This window comes from Hemiscyllium ocellatum, chromosome 8, assembly GCF_020745735.1.
Source record: "Hemiscyllium ocellatum isolate sHemOce1 chromosome 8, sHemOce1.pat.X.cur, whole genome shotgun sequence".
In the NCBI taxonomy this organism is placed as follows: Eukaryota; Metazoa; Chordata; class Chondrichthyes; order Orectolobiformes; family Hemiscylliidae; genus Hemiscyllium; species Hemiscyllium ocellatum.
In genome coordinates this window covers 88,646,364-88,661,609 of record NC_083408.1, presented here as the reverse complement: position 1 = coordinate 88,661,609, position 15,246 = coordinate 88,646,364, and the positions used below count along the sequence as shown (strand labels likewise).

The window sequence follows — 15,246 nt, the reverse complement described above, 5'->3', positions numbered from 1 at the left end:
TTTAGCTTTTAGAAAACATGTTACTTCTAGGTTTGGATCTGACAGTTTTAATTCAGACAATTATATCCAAATAGCAGATACCTAGAAATTATAAAGTTGAAACTTCTTATGGACACCCTATCATGGTAAACTGAAAACTGGCTGAACATCCATAGAGTGAAAATTGCTGAGGACAGATTTGGATGCAATTGGAGATTAATTGCAAGTGGCCAGTGTTAGGACTTTAGTTATTTACTTTTTTTTTTAATTATCTAAATGGCAGTGGATAATAATCTGAAAGCTTGAAACAGTACCAAGATTTATGCAAAAGTTGGACTTTGGGATGCTTGACCACTACAAGTAGATCAAGGTCTACTTGTATTTGGTGAACAATGTTCAATATAAAAAGGTGCAGCAACATGCGTGTGGGAAAGTCAAACATGCAAATAATCTATAGTGAGGAGAATTAAAGTCACTGGGTGTTTTGGTGCCCAACAGCTAATCTATGGTAAATGCTGTGAGGCTAGATTTAAATCAAATAATGTTGTAGGGTGTATTCTGCAAGGTTATTCACCATAAGGCAAAACATGTCATCATGCCCTTGTGTGCAAGACCTTGGTGAGCCCAATTTGGTAAACCTTTTGTCAAAATTTGGCCTCTAATAACCTGGGAATATTGAGCTTTCGGAAAGAGTGCAGAAGAGGTCTACTCAACAAATTCCAAGTTCAAAACATCTTACTCAGCCAGATAGGCTCAATAAGTTTTATCTCTATTTTAAACGCACTATAGACTTATGAGTGGTTTGTTTAATGTTTAAGGGACTAGATGTGTTTATATGGGCCAATTAGTTAAGTGATAGAGGAAAAGGGCTCACTGTTAATCATTTGGATGTTAGACAGTTCTTCTTTGTTTAAAGTCTGGTTGAAGATTTGTAGCTCGGGTGTCCGTTGTTGTGGTTCTGTTCGCCGAGCTGGAAGTTTTTGCTGCAAACGTTTCGTTCCCTGGCTAGGGAACATCATCAGTGCTATTGGAGCCTCCTGTGAAGCACTGCTTTGATGTTTCTTCCGGTATTTATAGTGGTTTGTTCTTGCTGCTTCCGGGTGTCAGTTTCAGCTGTAGTAGTTTGTATGTGGGGTCCAGGTCGATGTGTCTGTTGATGGATGTTCTTGACGCTTCCGGGTGTCAGTTTCAGCTGTAGTGGTTTGTATATGGGGTCCAGGTCCATGTGTCTGTTAATGGAGTTTGTGGATGAATGCCATGCCTCTAGGAATTCCCTGGCTGTTCTCTGTCTGGCTTGTCCTATGATGGTAGTGTTTTCCCAGTCAAATTCATGTTCCTGGTTGTCTGAGTGTATGGCTACTAGGGATAGCTGGTCGTGTCGTTTTGTGGCTAGCTGATGTTCATGGATGCGGATTGTTAGCTGTCTTCCTGTTTGTCCTGTATAGTGTTTTGTGCAGTCCTTGCATGGTATTTTGTAAACTACGTTAGTTTGGCTCGTGCTGGCTGTTGGGTCCTTTGTTCTAGTGAGTTGTTGTCTGAGTGTGGAAGTTGGCTTGTGTGCTGTTATGAGTCCTAAGGGTCTCAGTAGTCTGGCTGTTATGAGTCCTAAGGGTCTCAGTAGTCTGGCTGTCAGTTCTAAGACACTCCTGACGTATGGTAGTGTGGCTAGTCCTTTTGGTTGTGGCATGTCCTCGTTCCGTGGTCTATCTCCATTAACAGACACATGGACCTGGACCCCATATTCAAACCACTACAGCTGAAACTGACACCCGGAAGTGGCAAGAACATCCATCAACAGACACATCGACCTGGACCCCACATACAAACTACTACAGCTGAAACTGACACCCGGAAGCGGCAAGAACAAACCACTATAAATACCGGAAGAAACATCAAAGCAGCGCTTCACAGGAGGCTCCAATAGCACTGATGATGTTCCCTAGCCAGGGAACGAAACGTTTGCAGCAAAAACTTCCAGCTCGGCGAACAGAACCACAACAGTTCTTCTTTGCCCAGCGATGAATGGAGTTATGAAACAGGTTTCTGAATTATGCAGTAAACATTGAGTCAATTAATTCACACACAAAAATAGAGATGGACTTGTTTGTGGCTGTTGCAGAGATTACTTAAATTACTGCCAAGGACCAGCACATCCCTCCCAGATCGTCTCAACGCCGTCTATGCTCGCTTTGAACAGAACTTTGGCGGAGAGGTAACACCTATTCCGACAAGTCCTGACGAACCTATCCCAACAGTCACTGTATCAGAGGTCGGATCAATTTTCCTTCGTGTGAATCCAAGGAATGCGATGGGACCAGATGGAATACCAGGCCGTGCACTCAGAGCATGCACAGATCAACTGGCAGAGGTCTTCTCGGACATCTTCAACATGTCCCTGCAGCAGGCCACTGTTCCTGCTTGTTTTAAGAGGCCACTATCATCCCTGTGCCTAAGAAGGCTCATGCAGCATGTCTCAATGACTACTGCCCAGTGGCCCGAACGTTGGTGGTCATGAAGTGCTTTGAAAGGCTGGTCATGGCATTAATCAACTCCAGACTCCCCACTATTCCTGTTGCCTGGAATGGAGAATAGGTCGTACGAGGATAGGTTGAGAGCTCTTGGCCTTTTCTCGTTGGAACGACGAAGGATGAGTGGTGACTTGATAGAGGTTTATAAGATGATCAGAGGAATAGATAGAGTAGACAGTCAGAAACTTTTTCCCCGGGTACAACAGAGTGTTACAAGGGGACATAAATTTAAGGTGAAGGGTGGAAGGTATAGGGGAGATGTCAGGGGTGGGTTCTTTACCCAGGGAGTGGTGGGGGCATGGAATGCGCTGCCCGTGGTAGTGGTAGAGTCAGAATAATTGGCGACCTTTAAGCGGCAATTGGATAGGTACATGGATGGGTGCTTAATCTAGTATAGATGTTCGGCACAACATCGTGGGCCGAAGGGCCTGTTCTGTGCTGTATTGTTCTATGTTCTATGTTCTATGTACTCTTGACCCACTCCAATTTGCCTATTGGACCAACAGATCCACGTCAGATGCCATAACACTTGCCCTTCACTCCTCCCTAGAACATGTTGACACCAAGAACAGCTACATAAGAATCCTATTCATTGACTACAGTTCAGCCTTCAACACTGTTATCCCCTTGATATTGAGTACTAAACTTAGTGATCCCGGACTAAGCCCCACTTTCTGCAACTGGATCCTCAGTTTCCTGACCCACAGGCCACAATCAGTGAAGATTGGGGACAATATTTCATCCTCACTAACACTCAACAGTGGAGCCCCACAGGGGTGTGTACTCAGTCCCCTACTGTACTTGCTGTATATCCATGGCTGCATTGTGAAATACCAGACTAATGCCATTTGCAATTTCACTGATGACACCACCATAGTCGGTCAAATCTCAGATGGCAACAAAACAGACCTGGAAAAATGGTGGCACTGAGAACAACCTAGCTCTCAGTGCTGGCAAAATCAAGAAACTCTTTATTGACTTTCACCGGGATGTTACTCATGCCCCCTTACACATCAACGGCACAGAGGTAGAACAAGTGGAGAGTGTCAAGCTCCTGGGAGTGGTCATCCACAACAAGCTTTCTTGGACTCTTCATGTGGACGCACTGGTTACAAAGGCCCAACAACATTTCTTCTTCCTCAGGCAGCTGAGAAAATTTGACATGATGGTGAATACCCTTGGCAACTTTTATAGGTGCGCCATTGAGAGCATCCTGTCTGGATGTATCACTACCTGGTATGGCAACTGTACCATTCAAGATCAGAGATGGTTACAGAGAGTAACTTGGCCACAAACACAAAGGCCAATCTCCCATCTATAGAATCCATCTACCAGGCCCACTGTCAAGGAAAGGCCGCCAGCATTCTCAAAGACCCATTCCACCCTGGTAATGCTTTTCTACAACCTCTACCATCGGGGAGAAGGTACAGAAACCTGAACACATGTACCAGCCGCTTTCAGAACCGTTTCTACCCCACTGTTGTTAGAATACTGAAGGACTCACAGAGTCTTAACATTCCCCTGTACCTGTGTTTTTGTTTTGCTGCTGTTTACTTATTATTTACTTATCTATGCTATTTACCTATGTGATCTGCCTGTATTGCTCACATTATTAAGCTTTTCACTGTGCCTCGGTATACATGACAATAAATTCAATTCAATTCAATTCAATTTATAGTACAGAACCTACGTGGTAAGGAGAGGAAAGTTGAGGGAAAACACAAAGGAATTTTCCATTTTTCTCCCCGAATTGACCTGGCTTGTCAGTGCACATTCCATGTATTATCATGCCTCAGACATTACAACTGTGTGGGACAGGAAGGAAAGACTACAGGTAGTTCTTCTATAATGCGATGCAAGCGTTCTTGTGCAAATCCACGTTATAGAAAAATCAAGCTTTAGAAACAGTGCTTAAGGTGTTGGCAATGCAATCGCGTTACAGCCAACACATGTTTTAAAAGTTTGCACTTTAGAAACAGTGTACCTAATCTGTCAATCACGTTATAGTGAATTTGAGTTAATGAAAGAACATTATAGCAGAACGACCGGTAATGAGTAGACTTAATCTTCAATATTAATTGGTTCACATATACCCAAACTCTAAAGGTCTTGGAATGAGATTTTAGTCATGGTGAAAGTATGCGCTTGCATTCTTGAAGGGAGAATGGGGAAATGTGAAAGTAATTGTGAAAGGGACTACATGAGCAAACATTTCATTGAATATACCACAACTGTTCTGTTGTAATAAAGATTTATTTCACTAACCAGGTGGTCTGTTCAGAGCCAAGTTTCGGAAGTGACTGCCTTTGATTACTTCAACAGAAAGTCTTCCTGTCGTGGCATTGTAAGATAATCCAACAAGTAGTTCCGGTGTTCCACCATGTGAAAGCGACTGTGTAGACGAAGCACTGTCACTGTGAGAGATGGCAGACAGGCTGATCTGTGAATCTCCGCTCTGTCGGACAGCAAAACATTATCTTTAACCTGAAATACTCAATGAACATTTCTCCAAATACTCAGGTTCAGCATTTTAAAAGGTAGTCAGAAATATCATCAGTTCAGTCTGCAGTGGATCGTAAGATAGTAACAGAGGTGACATGATTCATCGGTGCAATATCTAAATTAACTAATATGTTTCCTGTCTTTAAGTAGAAGGCACTCACAGCAGTACGTATCAGGAAATTGTGGGTGTGCAGACTGTCATTTTCCATCTCCCTTAAAGAGCACCGTTATGTTCAGGAAGGATTACCCGAAAACAAAATCATTCTGTTAGCAAGAACGACTGAATATCCTGTGGCAGGGCTCACAGTTGTCCTCTGAACTATCATTATTATCTTGGTGTTGCTGTTTTTTTTCCCTGGATGTCCTCGCCTGTTCTGACCTCTCTTTTAAAAATACTTTTCTGTTATCTCTGTCTTACTGTTGTTTCTGCCTTTTGGTCTGTCCATCCAGCTGCAAAGTATATAATCATGGGAATGGTTGGAAAAGCAGACACTGACAGCTGCAGGCTCCACTTTCCAATGGGCAAAGTGGAAATTGCAGCACCTAGCAGATCGCTTCTCATTCTCTCTCCTTGTACACTCTCATCACATCCTTCATATATTCAGTTAAATCAGTCCTTTTTAAGCCAGTCCTCCAGTCATATTGCCAACCCCAATCACTTTCATCACTCATCCTACCTCTCTTTGGTTGATTTGCTAAACTGCTAAATATTTGCTATATCTTCCTTCTACCTCGTTCTATATTCACTGAGTTCATTCTATGTCCACCTTTCTCCAATCCCCCCAAAGAGACAAATAGCAAATGAGGTGGGATATCATTACCTTAACCTTTTTCATTCAGTCCAAGCGCTTCCAAACACATTGCTTTTTTTTTCAAAATAACTCAAAGTAAGAGGAGATTAGACACTCCCTGTGTTTCTTTCTCTCACACAGGTGACAAATCAGTAGAAACTGTACATTTTTCACACCAAAAGTATGATAAGTGTATAATTTCCATTGCTTGAAAAGAACATTGATAAATGGAACCAAATTAAGAAGACAACACCGCAGCTTAAAATGGTTACTGATTTTCATAGAGCACCAAAAAAAGCAACAGTTTTGTGATCAGTACAGTCTGTAAAAACTTCTCACTTACACAAATGTACATGTAGCTTGTGTTAAAGAAACTCAATGAGAACTCCATCTGGAAAAAGGGCTTCTGAAATTTGACTTCCAGTTTTCCTTCTAAATCAATTGAGCACCTAGGGTGGGGGAGTCCAAAATTAGAGGGTATAGGTTTAAAGTGAGAAGGGAAAGGTTGCTAAAGGACCTGAAGGGTAACTTTTACCACACAGAGGGTGGTGCATGTATAGAATGATCTGCCAGAGGAAATGGTGGAAGCAGGTACAATTACAGCATTTAAAAGACATGGGTATTTGAAATAGGAAGGATTTAGAGGGAAATGGGCCAAATACTGGCAAATGGGACTAAGTCAGAGCTGGACCATAGCGTCTGTTTCCATGCTATATGACTCTATGACTTGATGGTGAAGGCCAAAGGACAACATCTCTACAATAATTAGCGATGTATCATGGAAGCTTAGCTAATGTATACACACTAAGACTGCATCGTTCAACTAAAAAAGGCAAGAACAGCCTAGAATTTTTAAAACTAACTCAGTGTGTATTCGATGAAACCCTCAACAATGTCTTTAGAAAACACCATGGGTCAGCACGGTGTCATAGTTATGACACTGCTGCCTTACAGCACCAGGGACCTAGACTCTCTTCCAGTCTCGGGTAACTGTGTGGAGTTTGCACTTTCTCTCTGTGTCTGTGTTTCCGCTGGGTGCTCCAGTTTCCTCCCACAGTTCAAAGATGTGCAGGTTAGGTTAATTGGCCACGCTAAATTGCCGAAACTAGGTGGGTTAACTATGATAAATGCAGGGTTACAGAGAAAGCGTAGGTGGCTGGGAATGGGTAGGATGCTCTGTGGAGAGTTAGTGCAAACTCAGTAGGTTGAACAGCTTCTTTCTGCTCTGTAGGGCTTACTTAATTCTGTAAAAAGCTCAAATTTTATCATTGTGATACATATATTGTCTCATTTCTTTTTTGGTTAGATTGTTATTTCAGGCTTTCAAACTTTCAATTGCTAAGAAATAAAGGGTGGATTTTTTTTTCTGAAAACATTTGGTGGGACGGTTGAACTTGGGGGGAAAATAGACGACCCTATGTTATGATGTAATGGAGCAAGTCAAAAGTCCACATTAGAAGTTAGGGTGCCACCCATTGGTGTAGCAGGAAAACAATACAACTCCATGTTAAAGGCAATAGTGAAAGGTTAATTGAGATCTTCACAATCATTTAAATAACCATTCTGAATGATGCCCATGCAAGCAATGTAGGAATGAAAAGTTGTTCTACCATAACTTTACTAATAATTAACTAAACTTCTCGCTAATATCTTTATGAACTGTCAATTCTGTCCAATCAGCAACTTTGGAACTATTAAATCATTCAATTTATATTTGCTGACTATAGTGTAATTAAAGGCCCTTCAATCAGACTGGACAATTACAATCTCAGAGGAAAACAGTAAGAAAATTTCAGATATACCAGCAATAACCCTTCAATGGTTAACAGGTCACTCATTTTTATTAACCTGCATGCTTTTGAAAAAGAGAGGATTTTTCTGAAAGTTGACATTTTAGATGGAACAAGTTTACTACAACTATTGAATTTATCCATTTAGAGTCATCTAAAATAAAAGCGGGGTGAGACAAAGATGTTTCCTTTGAATAGCTGAAGATGAAAAGCATCATGAGGAAAGTGCAAGGGAGTGGAACTGGAAGGACAACTCTTTACAGGAGTTAGCATCAACACTATGGGCAGGACGGCCTACTTTTATGTTGTTTGGTCAATGCTGCCATCTCCCACTACTATAATTATGTTTCAGCAAAATGGATGTTTAATTTGTTTCTCATCATCGTACTTACTGTTATGTTACTCCTTGGCTCTAGAACTAGTGAAACTTCCATTTCTCCCTCCTGGTTTAGATTCCTGAGGTAAAACAACTTCTCCCCCATCATTTTCACTCGATTCATCTTCCTCACTGCGTACAGGCGAAAGCGGAGAGCATGATTATGCAGGTCCTCTGGCTCCACCTTATTAAACCTAAAAGTCTCATTGAAGACTGGCATAGGTCCCCGCTGTACATTGGTTTTGGAACGCTGCTTCTTGCCCGGTAAGAGGACCGTATGAACTTGCCAAAAATTTGCCCCACTGCGGTCCTTATCTGGGATGTTTTTAGCTGTAACTATTGTAACAGCCAGTTTGTGGTTGGAGGGTTTGTAATTGAATGTGAGGTAGAGGTCTCCACATTTGGAAATTGGCTCAGGTGGGTCCTGTTGCTGAGGAACTGTTGGCTTTCCCTCTGTCTCCTAAAAATGATCAAAGTCTTGTGGTTAATATTTGTCTTAAGTAGAAAACATTCCATCATGCTGTGAAATTGTTTCAACATAAATTACTTGTAGTCATTTTGTTATAATCATTACATTTCTAGCGGAGATGTCCAAGATCCAATGGAACAATTGAGCAGGGGATGTTCATAGGTTAATTAAAGGATTAAAACTGGAAACAACAAATTAGTGGGATATGGATTTGTGAACATGGAGTAGAATTAAGATTCTGATGAGAAAACTACATTATTGATCACTGACTAAGCAACATTTAACCTCTGGTCTTTATCACACTATATACAATATAACCATTAAATATAATTTGAACTCCTTTTTTAGATGCATTAAAAATGCAGTTCTATAAATACACAAAGTTAGGAAGTACTGAGGAAAGTTCAACGTTTCAATGAATCAATGCTGGATTAGCCAATTTCAGTCAATGTGACAGTGGAGATGCTGCAAATGGCCTCCTAAGCAGAGGATTAAACAAGTGGCCCTCAGACTCCAGCCGAAAACATGAGCATGTGTGCCCATAGAAGGACAGAGCTATTGCATTAGAAGTGGATGTCCATCCACAAATGATGTACGACTTAATAATGCAAAGCAAATCAAATAGGAGGGGGTGGAAACAAACATAACTGCTACTCAGGAAGTAATGAACTGAGAACATGTTGAAAAACAACCTACTTCAATAATGCATACAGTGACCTGGAAGAGAGTTAAAAACTGGAATTAAAGTGCTGGAACACATTGTTCCTATGACCCTTTGTAGCAGTCAGTAAGAGGAAGCCTTCATTTCATTTTCTTCTGGCTTTGATTCAAAAACCAAGGAATCAAGAGATGAAGTATGAGTGCACTGTTTTAAATCACTACTCAACATTAGCTTCGTCCTCCTCCCCCAATTTACTGCACTTAATACCTCAATCACAGAATGGTATTTTTCTTGTGTGCTCCAAATTGCTATTGTTCAGCATCTTGGCACAAGATCAAGGCTGCATTTGGAATTAAAAGATGAAGAATTCACCCTTTGTACTTTTTTTAAAAACTATTGCTTCTACGACAATGATCAAGGTTCTATCCCTATAAATAGGTTTATAGAAGTAATTAGATCAAGAGCCTTGAAACCATGCATCAGACAGGCATCCAGTTACTGGACTGAAACATCAAAAATGTGAAGACAGCTTGACAGAGGGGGGGACAAAAATGTGATCAAATAACACCAGAAACTCAGAACAGCTAATCCAGTGTATGAGGTTACATAGCCTCCCCAAACATTGTAGAGCTGTTAGATTTAGCAATACTTTGTTCACCAGTTCTCACACAGATTCATTCCCTTCTTTCTTTGAAACTAAGAAAAACACGAAGCAGTATTGTAATATAATTCAAGCAAATAAAGGAGATGTTTCTTTGCACTCGTAATTTTTAAACAGAGGGTGTACAATAACCATATTTCCGTGTTGTATGAGGATTTAGAAGTTCTGGAATGGCCTTTACCTACTGGCCCTGATTTCTAAGTCAGTAATAGGACACTGGCTAGTCAACAAGCCATGGACAACCTGCTGTGGGTGGGCAGGAACACTCCGCCTCTGTCTACACTGAGGCTAGCAAGAATCCACTGTATGGAACAAGAGTTGCAGAGCTTTCCTTTTTAACGCAACACACCATGAAACTGAATTACATTTAAATTTGCAATTTCCTGAACAGGGGAATTTAATTGGATAGCTCTTTTAAAAAAAGAGTTTCTTCTGCGGTATATGATTTTTCCTTACTCATTCATGGGCTATGGGCATTGCCAGCTGGGGCAGCATTTATTACCTATCCCTAGCCAATTTTGAGGAGGTGGTGGCAAGCTGCCCTTTTGAACCACTGCAGTCCATTTGGTATAAGCACATTCACAATACTACAGGGAAGGAGATCAAGTATTTTGACCCAGAAACACTGAAGGAACAGTGGTATGGTCATAACAAGACCATAAAGATATAGGAACAGGAGTAGACCATTCTGGCCTGCTCTACCATTCAACAGGATCATGGTTGATCTGGCACTCCTCATGTCCACACTCCTATCACTCTTGATTCCCCCACTAATCAAAAAGCCATCTATCTCAGCTTAAATATACTCAGAGATTCTGCCCCCACAGCTCTCTCTGGCAAGGAATTCAAAGATTCTCAATCCTGAAATAAGAAAATTCTCCTCGTCTTAGTCTTAAATTGGTACACCTTTATTCTGAGACTATACCCTCTGATCCTAGACTCTCCCATGAGGGGAAACATCCTGCCAGCATTTCCCTGTCAAGCCCCTTAAGAATCCTATATGTTTCAATGAGGTCACTTCTCATTTATCTAAACTCCACTGAGTAGTCTCAACATGTTTAATCTGTGCTCACAAGACAATCTTTCCATAAAGATCATCCTAGTGAACCTTTGCTGAACTGCCTCCAATAAACTAATGTCTTTCCTTAAATAAGGGAACCAAAACTGCTCACAGTCTCCAGATGTGATCGCATCAACAACCTGCAGAGTTGCAGTAAGACTTCTCTACTCTTATAATCCAACTCCCTTGAAATAAAGGCCACCATTTCATTAGCCTTCCTGATTACCTGCTGCACCTGTGTGCTAGCTTTCCATGTTTCATGTACAAGCATCTCTTTGTGTTGCAGCTTTCTGCAGTATTTCTCCATTTAAATAATATTGTTCTTTTTCTCTCCCTTGCAAAATAAACAACTTCACATTTTTGCACATTATACTCCATTTGCCAACTTTTTTGCCCACTTAACCAATAAACATCTCTCTGCAAACTGTTTGTATCCCTCTCACAATCGGCCTTTCCACCTATTTTTGTGCTGTCTACAAATCTGCTGCAGTACATTCATTTCCTTCCTCTAAGTCATTAATATAGAAACAGTTATGGTCCCAGCACCAATCCTTGTGAAACACTGATTACAGGTCACCAACCGGAAAAAGAACCCTTATCCCTATGTGCTGTTTCCTGCCCATTAGCCAATTCACTATCTGTGCCAATATACTACCTCCAACACAGTGTCAAAAGTCTATGTTTCCAAATCACGATGGCAAGTGGTTTGCAGGGAACTTGCAGATGTTGGTGCTCCCATGTATCAGCTGCCCTTGTCCTTCCAGTGAAAGTGATTGTGGGGATTTGGAAAGTGCTGTCGGAACAGCCTTGGTGAGTTTCTGTAGTTTATCTTGTGGATGGTACACATTGCTTCTACTAAGTATGAGTGGTGGACGGGATGGATGTTTGTGGATATGGTGCCAATCAAGTGTGCTGCTTTGCCCTGATTGGTGTCAAGTTTTTTCAGTGCGACTGAAGCTACATTCATCCAGGCAAATGGGGAGTGTTCCATCACACTCCTAACTGTGCCTCATGAATGGTAGGCATTGGAGGTTAAGAGGTGAGTTACATACTAAAATTCCTAGCCTATGATCCATGTTGTAGCCACAGTATTTATATGGCTAGTCCAGTTCAGCTCTGGTCAACTTTAACTCCCAGGAATTTGACAGTGGAGGATTCAGTGATGGTGATGCCATTGAATGTCAAGGGCTGATGGTTAGATTCTCTATTGTTGGAGATAGCCATTGCCTGGCATTTGTGTGGCAAGAATCTTACTTACCATTTGTCAGCCCAAGCCTGGATACTGAACTCATCTCGACATACCTTGACACCGCCCTATTACCCCTGGTCCAGGAACTCCCCACATATGTTTGGGACACCACCCATGCCCTTCAGCTCCTCCATGACTTTCGTTTCCCAGGTCCCCAATGCCTCATCTTCACCATGGACATCCAGTCCGTATACACGTCTATCCGCCATGACAAGGGCCTCCAAGCCCTCTGTTTCTTCCTCTCCCAACATCCCAACAATACCTTTCCACTGACATTCTCATTTGTTTGGCTGAACTCGTCCTCACCATCAATAATTTCTCCTTTGAATCCTCCCACTTCCTCCAGACCAAAGGGGTATCTGTGGGCACTCGCATGGACCTCAGCTATGCCTGTCTCATCGTCGGGTACATGGAACAATCCCATCTTCCACAGCTACACCGGCACCATTCCCCACCCTTTCTTCTGCTACATTGATGATGTATTGGCGCCATCTCATGCTCCCACAAGGAGGTTGAGCAGTTTATCAATTTCACTAAGACGTTTCACCCCAACCTTGAGTCCACCTGGACCATCTTGGACATCTCCCTCCCCTTCCTGGATCTCTCCATATCCATTAACTGTAACTGACTCAACATGGACATCTACTACAAACCCAACAGCTCCCACTGCTACCTGGACTACATCTCTTCCCACCCAGTCTCCTGTATAAATGCTATTTCTTATTCTGAATTCCTCTGCCTCTGCCACATCTGCTCCCAGAACGACCAATTCCACCACAGAACAACCAGATGGCCTCCTTCTTTCTCCTCCCATGTGGTCGATGATGCCCTCCAGTATGTCTCCTCCACTTCCTGCACCTCTGCCCTCAAACCCATCCCTCCAACTGCAAGAAGGACAGAACTCATCTGTCCTCACCTTCCATCCTACCAACCTCTGGATGCATCGTATCATCCTCCACCATTTCCACCACCTACGAACAGACCCCACCACAGGGATATATTTCCCTCCCCACCGCTATCCACTTTCGGCGACTCTCTTGTCAGGTCCATGCCCCTCCACCAACCACACCCCACTCCCGGTACCTTCCCTTGCCACCACACAGGAATTGCAAAACCTGTGCCAAACCTCCCCCCTCACCTCCGTCCAAGGCCCAAAGGAGCCTTCTACATCTGTCAGAGATTTACCTGCATTTCCACACACACATCATTACTGTTGAGTCCGCTGTTCCCGATGTGGTCTTCTCTACACTGGGGAAACAGGATGCCTACTTGTGGAACGTTTCAGAGAACATTTCTGGGACACACGCACTGGACAACCCCACCACCCCTCAGCCAAACTCCCCCAAGGGCATGCAGGTCCTGAGCCTCCTCCATTGCCAAACCCTTAACAACTGACATCTTCTGCCTTGGGACGATCCAAACATACGGGATCAATGTGGATTTCACCAGTTTCCTCATTTCCCATCCCTCCACCTTATCCCAGAGCCAACCTTCCAACTAAGCACAGCCCTCTTCATTTGACATACCTGTCAATCTTCCTTCACACCAATTTGCTCCACCCTTGTCTCTGACCTATCACCTTCACCCCTACCTTCATCTACCTATCACATTTTCAGCTACCTTCCCCCTGGCCCCACCCCCTCCCATTTATCTCTCAGCCCCCTTGGCCCACTAGCCTCATTCCTAATGAAGGGCTTGTGTTTGAAACATTGATCTTCCTGCTCTTCAGATGCTGCCTGACTGGCTGTGCTTTTCCAGCACCACACTATCAACTCTGATCTCCAGCATCTGCAGTCCTCACCCTCTCCCTGGATATTGTTCATGTCATGTTGCATTTGGATGTGGACTGTTTCAGTATCTGAGGAGTCAAGAATGGTGATCATTGCGCAATCATTGGCAAACATTCCCATCTTGACCTTATGATGGAGGGAAGGTGGTTGAAGCAGCAGCTAAAGATGATCAGGCCGAGGATAACACCAGGAGTACTTTAAACGTTGTCCTTGAGCTGAGACGACTAAACCAATCACTGCAACCACCATATGCTGGCTGAGTGTAACCAGTGGAGAACGATCCCCCGATTCCCATGCTGTAACTGGTTGCATAGAGAGTCATCATTCATCAAATTCAAACTTAAATATTTGAATATAGGGTGCAACAGAGGAAGCTTTCTTAATCTGTGTAGGCGAGTTTGCATTCAAGAGTAGGAATCTCTGTTAGTTTTTCCAGTCTCTAACTTCAGGATAAAGATTAAGTAACCTGAAGTTAGAGACTGTGACTGAGATGAGTTGAGACTCGCAAGCTGAAATTAATGTCCTTCGCTTCATTCATGGAATATTGACGACACTGGCTGGGCAAGCAATTAGGCCCATCTTTAACTGGCCTGGAGAAGGTAGTAGTGACCACTTTCTTGAACTTTCATGTGGGACAACAGAGGGTACGCTTTCAAAAGAAAAACTCTTCGATTTTCCATTCCTTTAAAAACACCATTATCTAGACTTGATCCCACACTGACACACATTTCGGCATCTAGAAATGGTTCAAGGGTTGCTATTTATGTGTTTCCATTTGGAGGGCCACAATTACAAGATACAAATGACATTTACCATGATGCACAGCTTTAGCAAAAAATTTGTTCAAGTGTTGAAAGAAAACAATACAACCTTTCTCAGGCACAATTTGAAACTATGAAAAAAATTATTGGATATGTTTATAATTTAAATTCTAGTGCAGTTTCAAAATGCATGTATTACCTCAAAGTGAATAATTATCAAATTTAATTTTCTCTCTCATTTAAAACTTTTATAAGGCAATCTGTACAATTTAAGCAGACACTATGTCCAACTATTTACTTTTTATGTTCAGGGTGAATAAGACAGAGCTGAAAAATATGTTGCTGGAAAAGCGCAGCAGGTCAGGCAGCATCCAAGGAGCAGGAGAATCTACGTTTCGGGCATAAGCCCTTCTTCAGGAAAGCCTCCTGCTCCTTGGATGCTGCCTGACCTGCCGCGCTTTTCCAGCAACACATTTTTCAACTCTGATCTCCAGCATCTGCAGTCCTCACTTTCTCCTAGCTGAATAAGACAAAGGGCAACTAAGTTGGAATAAGAGAAAGGTGATTTATACTGAATTACAGAAGTTAATTCTATGCTGTAGATTTTTTTTGCCTAAACATTAAAATCT

General features: G+C 42.4%; 1 protein-coding gene across 2 annotated transcripts in view; it reads right to left on the bottom strand.

The window, feature by feature from the left end:
* Positions 1–15,246, bottom strand: part of syt16 (synaptotagmin XVI) — a 76,311-nt gene that overhangs the window by 31,897 nt on the left and 29,168 nt on the right. For both annotated transcript variants that reach the window (XM_060828542.1, XM_060828541.1), the window contains exons 4-5: positions 7,983–8,426; positions 4,773–4,962 (exon numbers count right to left, since the gene is read on the bottom strand). In XM_060828542.1, the coding sequence (XP_060684525.1) occupies positions 4,773–4,962; positions 7,983–8,426 (634 nt within the window). The remainder of the gene's footprint in view (positions 1–4,772; positions 4,963–7,982; positions 8,427–15,246) is intronic.